The sequence below is a fragment of the Poeciliopsis prolifica genome, unplaced genomic scaffold, assembly GCF_027474105.1.
Source record: "Poeciliopsis prolifica strain line A6 unplaced genomic scaffold, Auburn_PproV2 SCAFFOLD035, whole genome shotgun sequence".
Lineage (NCBI taxonomy): Eukaryota > Metazoa > Chordata > Actinopteri > Cyprinodontiformes > Poeciliidae > Poeciliopsis > Poeciliopsis prolifica.
Window position 1 is genome coordinate 2,113,831 of NW_026562410.1, and position 17,380 is coordinate 2,131,210.

Genomic DNA, 17,380 nt, shown 5'->3' on the forward strand with positions numbered 1-17,380 from the left:
ATATTTACAGCTTATTTCAAAATAAAAGCAACCTGTAAATTTAAAGATGATCAGTACTTCTGACAATGCTTCAAATTTAAATACTTTTACATTATCTTAGGTATACATCTTCAATTTACAGTTCATTAATTTAATATGTTGTCCCTTTTATGTTTTTTTAGAGAAACTTTAAACATTTTCCCACTGTAATATTTCTGAAAGATAATTTGAGAATAATTTATTCATAATTTGAATAAGAGCTATACAATTTAAAAGATCAAACCTAATCTAATTGCCATTATTTAAAGAATGAGTTCACAAAGAAACATTTATTCAGAATAGCTACATAAAATAAAATAAAAAAACAAACACTTCCAAACAACAGTATGCAATTTATTAGCAGTTTATTAGCCAGTTGTGTATACAAATGATTCAACACTTTCCATTTAGAGTTACACTGCTCAATCTGGTAGGGACTCCCTTCACACCAAACAAAAATAGAGCAATATATTGAAGAGGTTCAACCAGACTGTATTGAACAGTCTTCTAGGACACTTTCCATAATCTCTCAAAGAGTTATATGTTTTTTGCACACATTCATCTTTCCTACAAAACCCATCACGTAAGGCATGACAAGTTTTGATAATCTAGACTTTCAAGAAACCCTTTAAAAATAAGTACTATTTTAAACCATGTCTACAACACTAGAAACTGTCTTTACCCTTTTTTTTTGTTTAACCTGTGGTTTAAAAACTGACACATCAAAGTCAAATATGAACTGAATATTTTTGGGTGGAAACCTTTCATACACCACGAGAGGACATGATCACAATTATTGACACACTTTGCAATTTTAATCATAATCTGAACTTATTTCAGCGTTGTTTAAAGCTAAAAACCAGTAATCTCCAGCCTCAGAAAGGGTGAATTTAAAACAAACAAACAAAAAAAAAAAACAAAATCAAACTTGAGGTCAGACTTTTATTGATTTAGTAAGAAAGTATTACGTTTTTTAAAACCAGTTTAAATGTGTAAGACTAACAACATAGGGCATGGACATCAATTTTTAAAAACTGCAAAAGGTGCCAATATTTCTGACCAGCACTGGAATCGAATTGCAAGCATAAAAACTCACGAACAGTACTAATAAGGATAAGGCAGCCAAACAATTACCACTCAAAACTTTTAAGACTGAACAGGAAATGGAATGAGATGTGTTCTATTTAAAAACATACCTGTGACTTCAATTCTGCAAGTTTAATGTCCTGACAAATTTTATCAAATATAAATCTGTCACATGTTTACCATCTTACCAAAAATGTTCCATCCTTAACAATTTACAGTACCAAATAAATTCAAGTTAAGTCTGGAATAAAATGTAAAATTTCAAAGGAATGTGAGAGCAATTAAAAAATGAAAATCTGAAGAAAAAAAAAAGATGTATATGTATTCACCGACAAAATTTCAACATATCGGCTATAACTGCTACTATATGTTTAAAATTAGGCCTTGAGGTCTGTATACACGACTGATTGGCTTTTATGAAATTAATGTAGGCCAAAGGCATTTCACTCAGTAATCATACTCATATTCTATACTTTATCCCAAACAGAGAAAAACATAAAAACGCCAAATCAATTTGTCCGTCTAATACATGAACACTTAAAATGATACATTTGTAGATTTGTGTGTCATAACAAAACACATCTTAAATTGGAAAAGCAAGCTAGTTATCCAGAAAGACAATCAAGTATCAGAATAATTGTGATTGAGGGCAACAAAACTGAAAGACCTAAAAACAGTAAAAAAAATAAAAATAAAAAAAAGAGAGGGAAAGGGATATATATTTATATATGTCTAATATCCAGCAGTAGAATTTAATGCAAGAAAAAAAAAATCAAATTCTATTACAACTAAAACCTCCTCCACTTAATGCATTGATAAATATGTTCACGCCTTTATATATAAAAAATCCAGGGGGACAAACAAATTGAAACAATTGTTTTTACAAAGAGGACAAGATCATGAACATTATTTGACAGAAACAAGAAAACCCTACATAAATCTGATGAAGCATCCTTTTTTTTTTGTCCCTGACATACTGCAGACATCAAGGGTCACTGCACGTTTTGGGGTCCAACTGAACGTGAGCGGCAATGAAAATAGTACAGTGCCCCGATACATCTGCAACACTTCTCTGATCCCTACCCAAAAAAAAAAAAAAATTAAAAATGAAAATACAAGCAGCAGAAAATTAAAGAAAGTTGTGCAAAAGTGCTTCCTGCCTCCTATGACTGCCACTCAATTCTCAACCCCCACAACCTGTGGCTTCCTCCTCTGCAGGCCAAAAAAAACAAGATTTTGTTCTCTGTACTGAAATGTGCGCCTTACTGGATATAAGTACAGACCGTTCAGTGTAATCACTTCCGCATATAGTTGTACTTGGGATGTGGGCATCTGTTGTTAGGACTGATTTGGAAATTCAAGAACCCCCCCTCCCCACTTTCTTACCCTTCCCTCTGAAATGTTCTGTCCTAGTTAAGTAGCATGTGATTCCTCTTTCTTCAACTCCTACAGACCCAGTCAGCTCGGTATACCTCCCCCTACAGGTCAGGGAACGCCAACCTGCATCAGTGCCATGGAACAATCACTTCATCCTCAGCCTGGATAAAGTGAGCCATGAATCGGTTGCATGCTTATTGCTATAAAGACACTCAGAGAGAAAAAAGGCTAGCGATGATTGTTTTGCAAGCTATCGTGCAAGTAGTTTAATAAGATTTGCGCACATCTCAAAGAACTCGATGGTGTGGCTCCCCGGTCGGGGGGCGGGCGTGCTGTCAGCACCACCCGACGAGTCGACGGACGAGGTCAGAGAGGAACCTAGGGAGCCTTCTGTGGTCTTGGTGGGCTGTACAGTGCTGGAGGTGGCTGAAACGTCTGCGCCCTCTGCGTCGCTCTTTACTGTGGCGCGGTGGTTGCCCACAGACCCAGAGCGGAGAGGGGTGGCAGTTCCAGATTTAGTCTCCAGCATATCATCTGAATGGCACAAGAAAGACTATGATTAACAACAAAAACTTACAAACACACACACAAAGGATTTAACTATTCTTCTGAGAGATTAACAGCACTGAGTAGCAAGAGTGTAACGATATCAGTCATAAAACATTACTGTGAGGTTTGTAAAAATCTTCTTTTTGTGAAAACAAAGAAACGGGTTAAATTTAGGACACTCCCTACCACTATCAACCCCCTTCCTCTATCTCTTGGCATTTCATTCAGGAAGTGGTTCAAATACTTTACTGAGAAATAAAGCATTCCTCCAAGCAGCATAATCAGTTCTCACCAATCTCTATTACATAAATATATATGGTCTAACATGCCCATATGAGTTGTGTAAACAGACCTGCAGCAAATACTTTTTGTTTTGCTGGGACAAAAACGTGATTTGAATTAAACCTAATTGACAAAGTACATGGATTTTTATCAATGTTATACCAATACACCAATATAAACAGATAGTATGTCTTATACTGTCTTAAAATAACAAACTTTAAAAGGAATAATAATTCTGAAATATGCTTGGAGTACACTAATGTGTGGTCTGACAGCAAACATACTGAAGTATTCAAATCTTTATAAACTTTGTATAATCATGTTTCACTGGGTTCTCTGGGTTTTAGGATATTTTCTTTGTATACATCTTAACAGAAATTAGTTTCGTTTTTGCTTATTACGAAAAAAATGGCATTCAGGCTTAGTTTTCTAGAAAAACACTGTTAAAATTTTGTTCTAGTGAATCTTGTGACCTAGATTTATAGATATCACTCTAATAACCAGCACTTGCATTCAGTTTAGTCCCTACATCTTTTGAAATAACCAACAATTAATATTTTTAAGCTGCAAGAGCAATTTTCTTGAGTCTTTCGCAAGAGGTCAGCTTTTATTATTCCCTAGTGGTCTTGTAGCATCCTTTGATGGCAATCAAAGGCAATAAATCTCACAAGAGGTTTCCTTGTAAAAATCCAAACAAGACCGACTACACATAACTTTATAAAAATTACTCTTTGCTTTCAAAACATTAAGCTTTCACAACATATTTGTTTTGGCACAATCTACAATTGAACATTGCTAACAAATCAGGCCAGCTGGGGTCAAATTTTAGCCTCGTCCCCTTTAAACAGCACGACTGTGTCACATCAAACTGCCTACAAAAACACTCCTAACATTTCGTTTGAAGTTACTGCCAAGTCCGTACAACCAGACAACCAAAAGCCCTCATTTTCAGTCAATTATTGATGGAGTCTATACTAGAGCAGCACTTTGCAGGACACAAGTCAGACAAACAACCCAAATATATACAGGTCAGGTTTCGCCAAGATATGTAGGTCAACAGAAACATGCCATTAATGTGCTATATTTTTAACAGAGTTAATTAGCTCAATAAAAACCAAAAATTTAAAATACAGAAAAACACAGGGATGAGTACTTTAAAAGGAAGCACAACCTCATACCAGATCTTCAGAAAACCATTTTCTGCAGCAGATCTTAAAAGGTTAATGAGTAAGGAAATGCTTTAACATGGGTATTAAAGGTCAAACATACAAAGTTTCTTTCATATTTTTTTTTTTTACTTTGTGCAGAAATGTTCAAAAATGCAAATATTTTTTTTTTCCAATGACTGAATTAAACATCAGTCATTAGTTGCATTAATTAAACAAAAAGTGAATGGTGCACTTTGAATGGTAAAAGAGTGAGATCCACAGCAGCAAGTTGAAAACAGAGAATATTCTATTCTATTAAAGGGGAAGTTTAAATGCTTTATCTATCTAATTAATTATAACTGGTTGTTTCATTACATGTCATTTTTTATTTTAATCTACATGTGCAAATGGGTAAAAAAAAATGTCGTGTGATAGCTGTGATTTATGTCATGTGGATTTGACATAAAACTCAGAGTAGGATTTAATGTTTTGATGCTCGAGGATAATAGTGCTCTACATAGATGTAGAACACATCTATGTTCCCCTGTCTGACTGGTGATCAGTGGCCAACTGATACCTCTTATGAAACAAGACTGTCACACTCAAGTCTAAAACCATGAGTCCAAGTCAAATGTCAAGCATTTGGAGTGTAAATTTACACCAAATTTCAAAGCTTTTTTAATGCCACCTTGCTGCGATTTGAGCCAACATATCTGACTCATCAGTAAGTCCACAAGGTGATGACTCGTGTAAGTGGGCCCTTGTGTTTCCAGATTCTGTAAAAATTTGGCTATCTTTTTCACAGGAACAGGCGATCTTGCAAAATGCAACTTTAGGTTCACATTTTTGCTGTTTTGTGGAAGACTGAATGAGGTCAAACACAAACTAATACTGTCCTAATATTCAGAACTGAGTGGAAGAACTTACCATCTATGCTACGAAAGTCAAGGAGGTAGGTTCTGCTGTCCACCTGGTAGAGCTGAAGGCTCATCTTGGTTTGCATTCCTGTGATAGGATTCTTCCTCCTCACACGCAGATAATATGGATTAACAACCTAGAAAGAACAATAAATTAAATACTGTAAACACACATTAAGGCAGAATCGGCCTTAAAAATTGCCGACGTTGGATGTTTTTCCCCTTACCTTCCACTCATAATCCAGCTGTTTCATTGCACGGCACACTTCGGTCATAATGTCGTTGGGTCTGCTCTGACTGCGGATCCCCAGATGCCACTTGGCTCTTCGTACGCCCTGATGCTTGGACTTCTGGGGGTTCAGTTCGTCCAGTGTGTGGCGAGACCTCGGAGGAGGCTCCGCCACGAAGATGGGTAAACGCTCGGGGTGGGGCTTGATGATTCCAGCCACGTCGTCCAGAAAATTGTCGGGCGGGCTCGAGGCAAGGTAGAAATCCTTGGCCTCACTCATGATGCGGCGATTGTCGATGATTAAGTGGTAGGCCACTGCTAATGGGTCCTGATGGTTGCGACTGTAAATGCAGGAGAGAACCTCCTCTTCTGTGCACTCAAACTTCTCACACACTTCTTTCAAGGCCTCGTCATCAATCATGTTGTTGCTGTAGGAGGGATCCTCAGGAAACAAGTACTTTGGCAGATCTTGTTTGAACCAATCGTCTTCACTACAGTAGTGAAATAAACAGATCAAGGGGTGAAACGCGCTCAAGAAGTCATTTTTATTAACCAAAACAGAGCAGAGACAATAATGATACTGTATTTTTGGCTTACCGTATCTCTTTAATAGTTGCCCTTTTCATTGGGTCCACTTGCAGCATGTGTTTAAGGAGGCTTACTACTGAGGGGTTCAGATACTGCGGCGTGAAAAAGATCCCATCGCAGATCTTTTTGAAGAGCGTTGGCACATGGTCGTCATCAAAGGGGAGCGTCCCACACAATAACGCATACAGAATGACACCACTACTCCATATATCCACCTCGGGACCAGCGTATAACCTGAGGACAGGTGTAAAAAATATATATGCAAGATTTGATGCAAAGTTTGATTTTCAGAGCTAATTTTCCACTTGAGAACTGGTTCATTACCTTCCTGAGATGACCTCTGGAGCAGCATAGTTTGGAGAACCACAACTTGTTCTCAGGAACTCTCCATCTGACATCATGTTTGACAGACCTGCACAGAATTTTGAATTGTCAATGCATTAAAATGGTTGGGGTCATGTTAGAATCACAAACTTCAATTGGAGATAAATCAATGCATTATTTTTTACAAATAAAAAAAAGAAAAGTACAAGTCCGCCCTTTCTACATTTCTTCCAGCAGGCTCAGGGGAGCTGACCCCTGAGAGTTTGTGGGAAAATAAACTTGAGAGTTATAATGTGAAACATTTCAAAGGACTTTCAAAGGCACATCTGCAGTTAATTTTAAAATAATCAAAATTTACTCAAGGACTCACACGCTATTCCTTATATGTCTCAGAATACTAATAAAAAACATCAACCTTCAATCTTCACCTTTTTGTGTCACTTGTTCTTCTTCATGGCATTATGAACATAAAAGACAGTAATGCTATGGCTCTGTTTGCCAAACAAACAGCAGTAGTAAAGTTCCCAGCGTTTATTTGACCTCATCATTACAACTCATGCTTAGGCTCCCTATAAGGAGAGAAAATCTCCTATTGTTGGCAGCAAGAGTAAATCTGAGTCATACATAAAACAAATGCAATGACAAAGTAAAGCTGGTGTAAGTGGAAGGTCGAGCTTCAACACTATCTGTCCATCTAGCGAGAGTATTTTCCTGTGACGAAGAGGAATTCACCTTCCTTTATTACATATTCAGAACTTTTTTCAAGTTTAACTTCACATTTACTCTCACTGTGCACTGATGCTCTCTTTTCTAGGATCAGGCAACATATTAGCCAATTTTCTGGTAAACAAGCCAGTACTGCTAATAACTGGAAAGCCTACCTGTGCCTTCTATTTCAGCATTCATGACTGCTCCTGTACTAACACATATCAAACAATGCCTGCTCTTAAAAACATCACACTGGAAAACACTTGCAGAGTAACCTGAAACCTCACTGGCTATTCTTTTACTATAACAACAAAGGTGCCTCTTATCCAGCCTGCCAGGTGAAGTGTAGCGTACATACCGAAATCTGCGATCTTTGCATTCATGTGCGCATCGAGCAGCACGTTCTCAGGTTTGAGGTCTCTGTGCACCACCATGTGCCTGTGGCAGTAATCTACCGCTGATATGATCTGCTGGAACAGTCGCCGACTCTCCTTCTCTTCCAACTAATAGATCAAAAATTACACGTTAGCATTCACACAGACCAATCAACATAATATACGACCCATAGATCTACAACTCTTAAGATCGTCTTCTGTATTGTCATGTCTTACCTTTCCATTTTTGCAGATGTAATCGAAGAGCTCTCCACCTGAGACATACTCCATGACCATGAAGATATCTGTAGGGGTGCTAATAACTTGATACCTGCAACAACAGTATCAAAAAAGATTAAAATCACATGAGTTATTAACAGCTGAGGAGCAGAACTGACTCAAAACAGCTCAGATGGCACGAACCTAATTTCATATCGTACCAAAGAAGAATCAGTCAGACATGAGTATTTGACTTGACACATCAAAATATAATTACAACTGAGTTTGAGCAATCAAATATTAGAGAAATTGTAAGATGAAAGCATTTAAATCTAATCGATTATGTTTAATATCTTTTAAGCGTGACTTCTGTACTTTTAACTTTTTTTTGTTTAATGGTAGATCAAAGCTTATAAGGTGAGAACCAGCACCTGGTTTGTGACCGTTTTGCAAATACACACACAGTGTTGTAATGATCTATGACCCCGTCTAAACTATGGTTTTGTCACCTTTAGCTCCCAAAGCTCCTTTCTAAGTAGAAGCTGTGCTGAATTCCCAGAATACGCTCTGAACTTAGACATATGCTGTTTAATCGCAAAAACATCAGTTAAAATCAAAAGGCTTTAATAGAGCAGGAGCAACAAAATCTTTAACGACTTTGATGTGGAATTTACACTGCAAGCAAAAAGAAACAAAAATAAAAAGAACAGCATAAACAAATGTCCTTTCAACACCAACTGATATGACACTAAGTGTGACATTTGTTATTCCCTCCTAACAAGTTTCTGCAGTTGTCTTGATACATACACATACAAATCTTTCTAAACTTATTCTTAGCTCTAAAGCAGTTTGCTGAATGCCGATATAATGTTTGTATTTTTCTTCTCTGTTTTGATATGACTCAAGGATAATTTGCCATGCAACATATTTCAGTTCAGTTCCAGTTAATTATGTGGACACTATTTACAGAAGGTGTTTGCCCTGCTTCACATAAGTGGCACTTTGTTCTAAATGCTGCAAAAATGAATGAGAGATAAAAGTGTCTTGGAAAGCAGGGAATATCTGATCATCTTGGATGACTAAGAACAAGAAAATAGGCTGTGATTTTGTACAAGTGGCCTTGGAAATTGCCTATCAAGCTAGAGTTCTGGGAAGCAAATAAAACAAATCAGAAATAGTTGACAAACATCAGAAATCAAGAGCTAAACTTGGTCAACAACTCTCGATCCAATTTGAAAATACCTTGATTAGAATCATGAGCCTAAGCCTTGTAGTTAGTCTATATGGTTAACTTTTTCAAAATCTGTGATTAATGAATTTTGTTTTGTTGCTTTGTGGCTGAATGCTGGTGCGTCAACGTCAACCAGAACATAAGAGTCCTTCTAAGTCATAATCACAATTTTTCTTCTGCTAATTATAACTTCAAAACTTGTAGTGTATTGAGATTAACTCTCACAATTATGTCTTCAAAACTCATGATTGGGATATCTTCTAGCTTATTTTTTGCCTTCATGGCGAAAATGGGCTTCCATACTTTTGTCATAGTAGTATGTTGCACTGCTGCATTTGCTCTGAGACTAAACAGGCCACACCAGAGTTTGGTCAATTTGCTTCTGCCCTCTGGAAAAGATGACATCTCTCTCTCTCGCTCGCTCTCGGATCCCACACACAAAGTTTACATTCTTGTGCATGCATGAATGACATGGAGCTGATATTCAAGACATTTGCCACACCTTGTGCTCTATTTACTAACCCAGACATTCACCCATCAAACAGGAAGTACTGCAGCAATTTCCTTCATTGTATTTAGATCAGTGCTCCTCTAAGTAACAGAGTATCGCTGCTGTTTGTAGCAGCATGTTGCTGAATAAAATAGATTTTGGAATAGTCTACTCCAAAAGGTTCATAAGGTTCACTCCTTTACGAAACCGCAGGACATTTTGCAACACGAGTGTGACACTCGGCTCCGACAGTAACTGTAATATGACTCATTGAAAATATCTGTCATCTTTCCACGATAGCAGGTACAAATGTTGTCAGAAACTTCACAAGTCATTTCAAGCAAGGCAAGCAACGTGATTACTGGCTCAAAAAGCTGCTCTTCGTCAAGTAATTATTTCAGGACAAAGAGGTCACACGGCCCAGTAAGGCTGGGGTCGTTGATAATGCACTTTTTGCTCATTAAAATGCACAACAAGAAGGGGGAGGGGGACGGCACAACGTAGACAGAGAGCGCTGATGGAAAGGGACACGGGGTCAGACGATATCACCCTAGCGGATGCATCCTGGAACGCACCGTTTCTAAAGTCTGGAAGTAGTTCAGTGGGTGGCATTAATGTAGCGGCGGGGGGGATTACGCAGCGGTGAGTGGGTGTGTAAATCCAGGACTTACAGTTTAATTATGTGAGGGTGCCTGAAAAGCTTGAGGTTCTGGATCTCCCGGCGGATTTTTCCCACCACGTCCAAGCTGCGGATCTTCTGCCTGTTTAAGATTTTCACAGCCACTTGGTGCTTGGTCAGCTCATGTTGGCCCACTGCACAAGAAGCAAATAACAGGGGGAGAAGAATTGAAATCAGAAAGCAAAAGCACATGGATATCTGTTCATAGACTGAATAGTCAAAGAATGTTTGCAAGAACGGCAATAACTGGCATATCTTCCATAACATAATAAGAAAATAATTTCAGAACATTAAACATTTAATAGCTACAATAGTTGTGTTTAAAGATGTGCAACTTGTCTTATTTAAATGCAGTAGACAGAGATCAATAATTGTTTATTTGGACTCATCCCCACAGGCCACACGAGGAATCAAAGTTCAAAGTTTACAGCCCTTTAAAAGCCATCTTCTGTGCAGCTCCTCAAAGTCGTATTTTGTTTCTTCTTGACCTCGACTCTTTATGGCTGATGTTTGCTGTGGCATTTTGCTTGAATTAGATTTACTGCTACTAACACATGCACACATTTTATTGCACTGTGATCTGCAACACACTGCTAATGTCAAAGTAGAAAGTATTAACTTGGATACGCGGATATCTCAATGGAGAATTTAATGCAAAAATCTTGTTTCGTCAGTTGCTGCTAGAGGATTATTCCAATATCACAGCAAACAAAAGCATTCCATTTCAATAACTGACCAATAGTGGAACAACAGAGTAGTTTGCTATGTTAGTCGATGCTCAAAGTTTCCCTTTATTAGATGTGCTGATAAAAGAGATATAAAGAGGAAATGCCAGGTCAACTTTGCCAGTCGTGATAAGAGACTGAGGAGTTGGAAACTTAAAAATTCCTTTTTTCTCAGTCAGCGAATACCACAGCGCTTTAATTTCTACTGACATGAACTAATCAAAAGCGGATTTCATAAGTTGCAAGGAAAGACTGAAAGCAAAGTTTTTGGTCCTTTTGAGCTTTTGCTCTCAGCCCGTCATAAAACAAGAAGGATCTGGAAATGTTGGTATTGATAACTCTTTTTGTAACATTGTATAAACAAAGCAGCCATTCTGAGACCATTTTACAGCAACTACCACCTAAGTAAACAGGCCATATCACACAAACCTTGATCACAAAATCCAATATGCCTGACACATTTTTGGGCAGGCAGACACAGTAATAAAAGATTTATTTGTACTTCTATAACACTCTGTGCAACTCTGTCAGTGAACATCATTCTTTACTGCATAAATCTGAATACCCTTACACAGGGCAGCAGCTCCAATAACACCGTGTTTTCCTTTCATCAGCTACAGGAACTGGGGTACCAGGGAGATGAGTCACTGAAAATGAACCGACTATAAACAGACCGGCTGTTTGTTGGGAGAGGGTGATAGGTCCAGGTTTATAATGTGTGTCGGGGGAGGGGACGCATAAATTACAGCTTACAAATCCCACTTCTGTCCAAACTGAGGAGGTAACCTCTGTTAATGACCTTAGCTACTACATGGGTAGTCCTCTGAAAACACTTGGGCGAACATTTAACTGGTTTTGACCCACCCCCTCTCCAAACACACCTGGGAGAGTTAACATTCCCTCAGCCGTAAAGGTCACAAGAGTGATTTTAATGTTTGCTATCAGGAAAAGAGAGACCAATCAATATCAGTCAGGAAGATTTTACTTCAGTCCCAACAGCGACTTGTGGATCACTGGGTTAGCTAACAGCGCTATTACCGCTAACTAATACTATCGTGTCAGAAATAATCGAGAAGTCTTGCTCGCTCTGTTGAATCATTCAGTTGTTTTACCCTAATATGTTAGTTTCTCACAAAGTTGTTAAAGCCAGAACATGACAACATAAACGTTTCATTTCCAATGTGGCGACAGTTTAGCTCGCTAGCAGGCTAAGTTAGCAGATAAGCTAAAAGCCTCCATCTTTCAGTCGCCAAGACGCGCAGACGGCAACACATACGAGACATACCTTTAACCTTCCCAAAAGTCCCGACTCCAAGAGTATCACCGAGAACGTAATGTCCGATTTTAACTCTTCCCTCGTGTTTCTGTTTCTCCGTCGCCATCTTCCCGCAGTGGCCTTTCTGCGGGGTTAGCTTGCAGCAGCCAGACACGGACCGAACTCTGAGTGCGTCTCTCGAGCGGCTCCGAATCCGCTCCCCGACGCACGGAGGAAAGAGAGCCACCCCAGCACGCGCATGATTCGTCAAAGCCCGTAGGCGTGGTACTGTGTTGCCTTCACGACACGCACAAAACTCCGAAATTTCAGTTACATATTAGAAACCTGAAAAATTTCTTTATTAAGTCATTTCTTTATTAAGTCTCAGATACATACATACATACATACATACATACATACAGACATACAGACATACAGACATACATACATACATACATACATACATACATACATACATACATACATACCTACCTACCTACTACCTACCTACCTACCTACCTACCTACCTACCTACCTACTACCTACCTACCTATCTACATACATACACACATACATACACACATACATACATACATACATAAGTCACATTTGGTAGTGTTTTCAAGACAGAAAACTTGACCAAAAAGTCTGCCTACTTCTGACACATGTCTTGTGACTAAATAGCCCGGTTTTTGTCTCATTTGACAAATAATTTTTCTGCCAGTGATGGCATGTATAACTTCTTAACATAACTGTACAGCTTTAAAAGACAACTATAAACAACTATTAAAAGTATTTATAAGTTAAACTTTGTCTATAACCAGTTGTAAAAAATTACAAAATAAAACTTCATACATCAATGCTCATAAAAACGGCATGAAAATGACCAAGGTCATGCAACACAGCATCAGAAATTTCACTTGCAAAATCAAAATAGGTTAAACCAGTTGTCTCTCAAATACACACGTGAAGCATTCAAATCATGTATCCTGTATCTGACTGCATACTTATCTAAGCAAGTTATCCATTTTTGTTTTTCAACTCACACTGTCTGTTGATCTGAAAACAAATTTAGCTCAGACGTGCATCAAATGTACATATAGAGGAAGCATTTTGTTTACCCCAAAACAAACAAAATAAGTAAATAAACAAATAAATAAATACTTGTGTACATTGATAATATTCTGGCACTTAGCCAGCTCTTATAATAATGGAACAGGCAAACTCTTCTGCCACATAAATGTTGATCAACAAATATTGATCTGTGCAAACTCTATCAATAAATACAGACAGACAAACATTTGAGAAATGAACCACGTGCAGCCATTAAATTAGTAATTATATTTAATTAGCTTGTTGTGTTTTCTTTCATCTAATTTTGAACTCAAAACATTACATTTCAATATTGCTTACTGAGACAATTGTCATCAATTAAAATATGGAGATGTAGACAAACAAGACTGCAACAAGAATTGGGAGCCTAAAGAAATCTAAGTCCAGCTTAAGCCAAGATAGTTTTGCAACATTCCAGAAATGCTCCTCAAATAGAAATCTACCATCTCATGGAGGTAGTAGCTTACACTGATATTACCCTGAACACGCCCGATCTATGAACTCGGAAGCAAAGCAGAGTCGGGTCCGGTTAGTACTTGGATGGAAGATCACCTGCTGTAAGCATTTTGTCCAGCAGAGGGCGCAAGCGCATTATTTTCCTTTTCACTAAATTAGGATTTTGACCTTTGAATCACCATCAATGAGCACAGCTGCTTCTTTCAAATGGATTGCCTTGAATTTCTTCATTGGCCTTTTTTTTGTGCAAGTGGCCACTCACAACATTTTGGAGTAGGTTAGTCACAATTCTTAACCAGCAGCCTCATTTCTGCTTGCTCCTGTCCATCTAACCCTACAAGTGTTCTCCATGTACACTTGAGAACACTTGTATTTGTTGGATACACTGCAAGAAAATAAATTTTTCTACCCAACATATATGCAAGAACCAAAGGCAAGAACAGAATGATGTAATTTTGTTCTTGTGGTTCTGGAAGGGAAAACAACTTTCTTGCAGAATATGGAACACCCTTAACACAGTTAACTCAAATATTATCTGAGTTTTAAATGAAGGCCCTCGGATGTTTCTGCTCTGTGTTTGCATCTACAATTGTTCTATGCTGACCTGTTTCTGAACTATGGACATCACCACCTCCCAGTATGCTGCAGGCATTCATTTGATACACAACTATCCACATGTATCCCCCTATAGACCTGAAAGTACTGGGGAAGAAGCACAATGATGATTTTGTCAATTCCATCACATTAAAATTTTTATGAAATTTACTCTAAGTTCAATATCTTTACATTGAAAGATAGTTTGAAAGGTAATCAAAGAAAGCAAATTTTATTCACAACATCAACCAATTAAAAGTTGCCAAAGAGAAATCTAGATAATTGCATCAAATCTTTGTTTATTAAAAGACAGACCTCAGTGTATTTCTTACAGGGTGAAAAATTTAAGTTACAGGCAGGAATAGCTCAGCTATCCATTTTGCTTTTTTATTAATATTGTGGTATATCAATCTTATAAATATTTAGATCCGCCACCATTAAGAGATCCCATTGTTCCAATTCAGATCCAGCTCATCTCTTTGGCCATTTTATGTTTTCTATTACCTCTGATTGCACTTGGTTTCTTTCTGTCAGCAATTTGCAAAAGATTATGCTTATTGTACACGTTGTTATCAATAATGCTTGTCCTCAATACTTTCTTTATGGTTTCATTGCCAGAACTTATTATACGCAACACATTCATTTAATGGTGGCCTTCTTTGAACCATCTCTGATCACTGCTAAAGTTGAACAGAAAAAAACAAAATTATACGAGTGCACAGTTGCTCTTTTCATTGTAATTGGGATGTGAGAACTGCAGCAGTGATTTGCTACTCGATTGACTAAACGTCGCCAAAGAAGTCCTGTGATAAAGGAAGTAGCTTGGTTCTTTAGAGCCACGAAGGCAGTCAGCCAAGTTTTAAATTGAAATTGAAGGTGAACCGGGAGCCAGTGCAGGCAGACGGCACTGGAATTATGAGCTCTTTTCTGTACTGCTCAGCATCCTCGCAGTCACATTTTAAACCACCTGCAGGTGAGTTACTGGAGAATGGGCGAGGCCTTAAATGCGTAATAATTTAAAAGGTAATAAACCAGAATGCAACAAAAGCATGAATTATGAGCGAAATCATCAACTTCTGGAGGTCATGACCTGACAACAAACCACCAAACAGCTGAGCATTAGGGGGGCTCAGGGCCTTGTAAATGTATTCATACCTCTTTTCACATTTCTTGTAGGGACGGTGTCATCAGCATGCTGTTCTGTGTTCGTTTTAATGTTGACCACAAAAATTGAATCATGGCCCCATCTGACCAGAACACTTTCATCCACATTTTTATGTCCCTCAAAACTTCAAACTTGTAATAGCTCTTAGTTCAAAATGTATTTCTTTGTGGCACGCTTGGATAAGGGGCAGACATGCCACTTGTTCCTTTGTCTCCACGATAATATTTATTCACTAATCTACACTAAGAAACCTCTGAGGCATTCACAGAAGATCCATCCATCCATCCATCCATCCATCCATCCATCCATCCATCCATCCATCCATCCATCCATCCATCCATCCATCCATCCATCCATCCATCCATCCATCCATCCATCCATCCATCCATCCATCCATCCATCCATCCATCCATCCATCCACGGGGGTATCAATAACAATACATTGATAGAGATGATAAAGTTTAAGGTGTGAATAATCTTGCAAGGCACAGTTTCTGTTATCACACAAAATCGATGCTTTGGCTTGGAGTGTCCAGCAGATGGCAATGTCCATGCATGGCTTTTAAAAACAGGCAAAGGTGTCACTGGCCTTCCTTGAGCAGAATGTTTGTACACATAAATAATTTTAAGATATCAATCTAGTTTTAATTCTTAAGGGCTGATCTTGTGCATGGATGGTGATATTTTGGAAATAGCTGATGATTAATTATAGCTCATGATCAAAAACACAAAATAAATCTTGTTTAAAAAGTTGAAAACAAAGAGCAAAATACTAAGATTACAAAAAAACAAAGAGTTTAAAAATAGAAATTAGCTAATAATGTTCAAAGAAAAAAATAGTAAAATAGTAACTCTATGAAACTTATTAGATAAATTTGAGTCCAACATTCACCTTAAGGCAATTGCTATTTACAGGATTGCTTTTTTTCCTACCTTTTCTCACAGTGTCACGGTATTTTCTCGTCCAGAGTGGCTCTATAAGCCTCTGACAGTTAATTACATGCTACAGTGGTTATCATTTTAATTACAGAGGTGCTTAATATAATCCCAGTAGGCCCGCCTGTTAGCAGGCTTGTTAGAGTCCTGCTTATTATCCTCCATGCTGTTCCACACCCCAGCAACAATTCTCCCAAATGAGAGGCAGCATAAACGGCCCTTACATACCATCCAGAATATAAAGAAGACTGAAACCAATTTAAAGGACTATTTGCAGCTTGTGCTGTTCACACGAAGACATTTATTGCTTTATCATTCACACACATTGAAGGAAAATTGCACAAAAGAAAAATAAATTTAAAGCATACCATTGAATCAGGTTAGAGGGCACCAGTATTAAGACATTTTGTTGTAAAATAAATAAAATGTGCAATGTGCAGCTTGACATTTTGCTGAAATCGCTTTAGTTTTACATTTACAGTTAGAAAACTGCCAAAAATGCATAAAAGTAAACACTGTTGTCACGGAATAAATAAAGGTAGCTGTCAAAGTTTACAAATGTGAAAATTAAAGGGGTACTGCACACCTGTGTTATATTTGCTACAAAGTGGGGCTGTGGTCAGTTTCAGAAGTCAGAATCTGGAGTACAAAATAGACACAGAGTTTGTTAGAAACAATGAAACCACCAAACCCACTGGACAATTTTAGCAACGTGCATATTGTGTCTGCAACCCTTTAGCATGTGAAAGTTGTTTATGTTTTTGTAAATTTCAAAAGAAAGTGCCCTTTGAAGAAAGTGTCCTTCCCTCTTCACACACAAGGATCTATTGTCAATTTATACTTGAAAACAAATAAAATGCATTTTAGAAGTCAAAATCTGGACTTGGAAGGTCCTATCCAACCACAAAATGAGATTC

At 37.9% G+C, this 17,380-nt stretch overlaps 1 protein-coding gene across 1 annotated transcript; it reads right to left on the reverse strand.

Moving 5' to 3' along the window:
* Window positions 1–366: 366 nt before the first annotated feature.
* Window positions 367–12,416, reverse strand: prkaa1 (protein kinase, AMP-activated, alpha 1 catalytic subunit). The gene is made up of 9 exons (XM_055052667.1): window positions 12,230–12,416; window positions 10,212–10,353; window positions 7,838–7,931; window positions 7,585–7,729; window positions 6,519–6,606; window positions 6,204–6,428; window positions 5,605–6,097; window positions 5,388–5,514; window positions 367–3,015 (listed from the first exon to the last, which is right to left on the reverse strand). The coding sequence occupies exons 1-9, from the start codon at window positions 12,324–12,326 to the stop codon at window positions 2,732–2,734; spliced, it is 1,695 nt and encodes a 564-aa protein (XP_054908642.1). The 5' UTR covers window positions 12,327–12,416; the 3' UTR covers window positions 367–2,731.
* Between the last annotated feature and the right edge of the window lie 4,964 nt (window positions 12,417–17,380).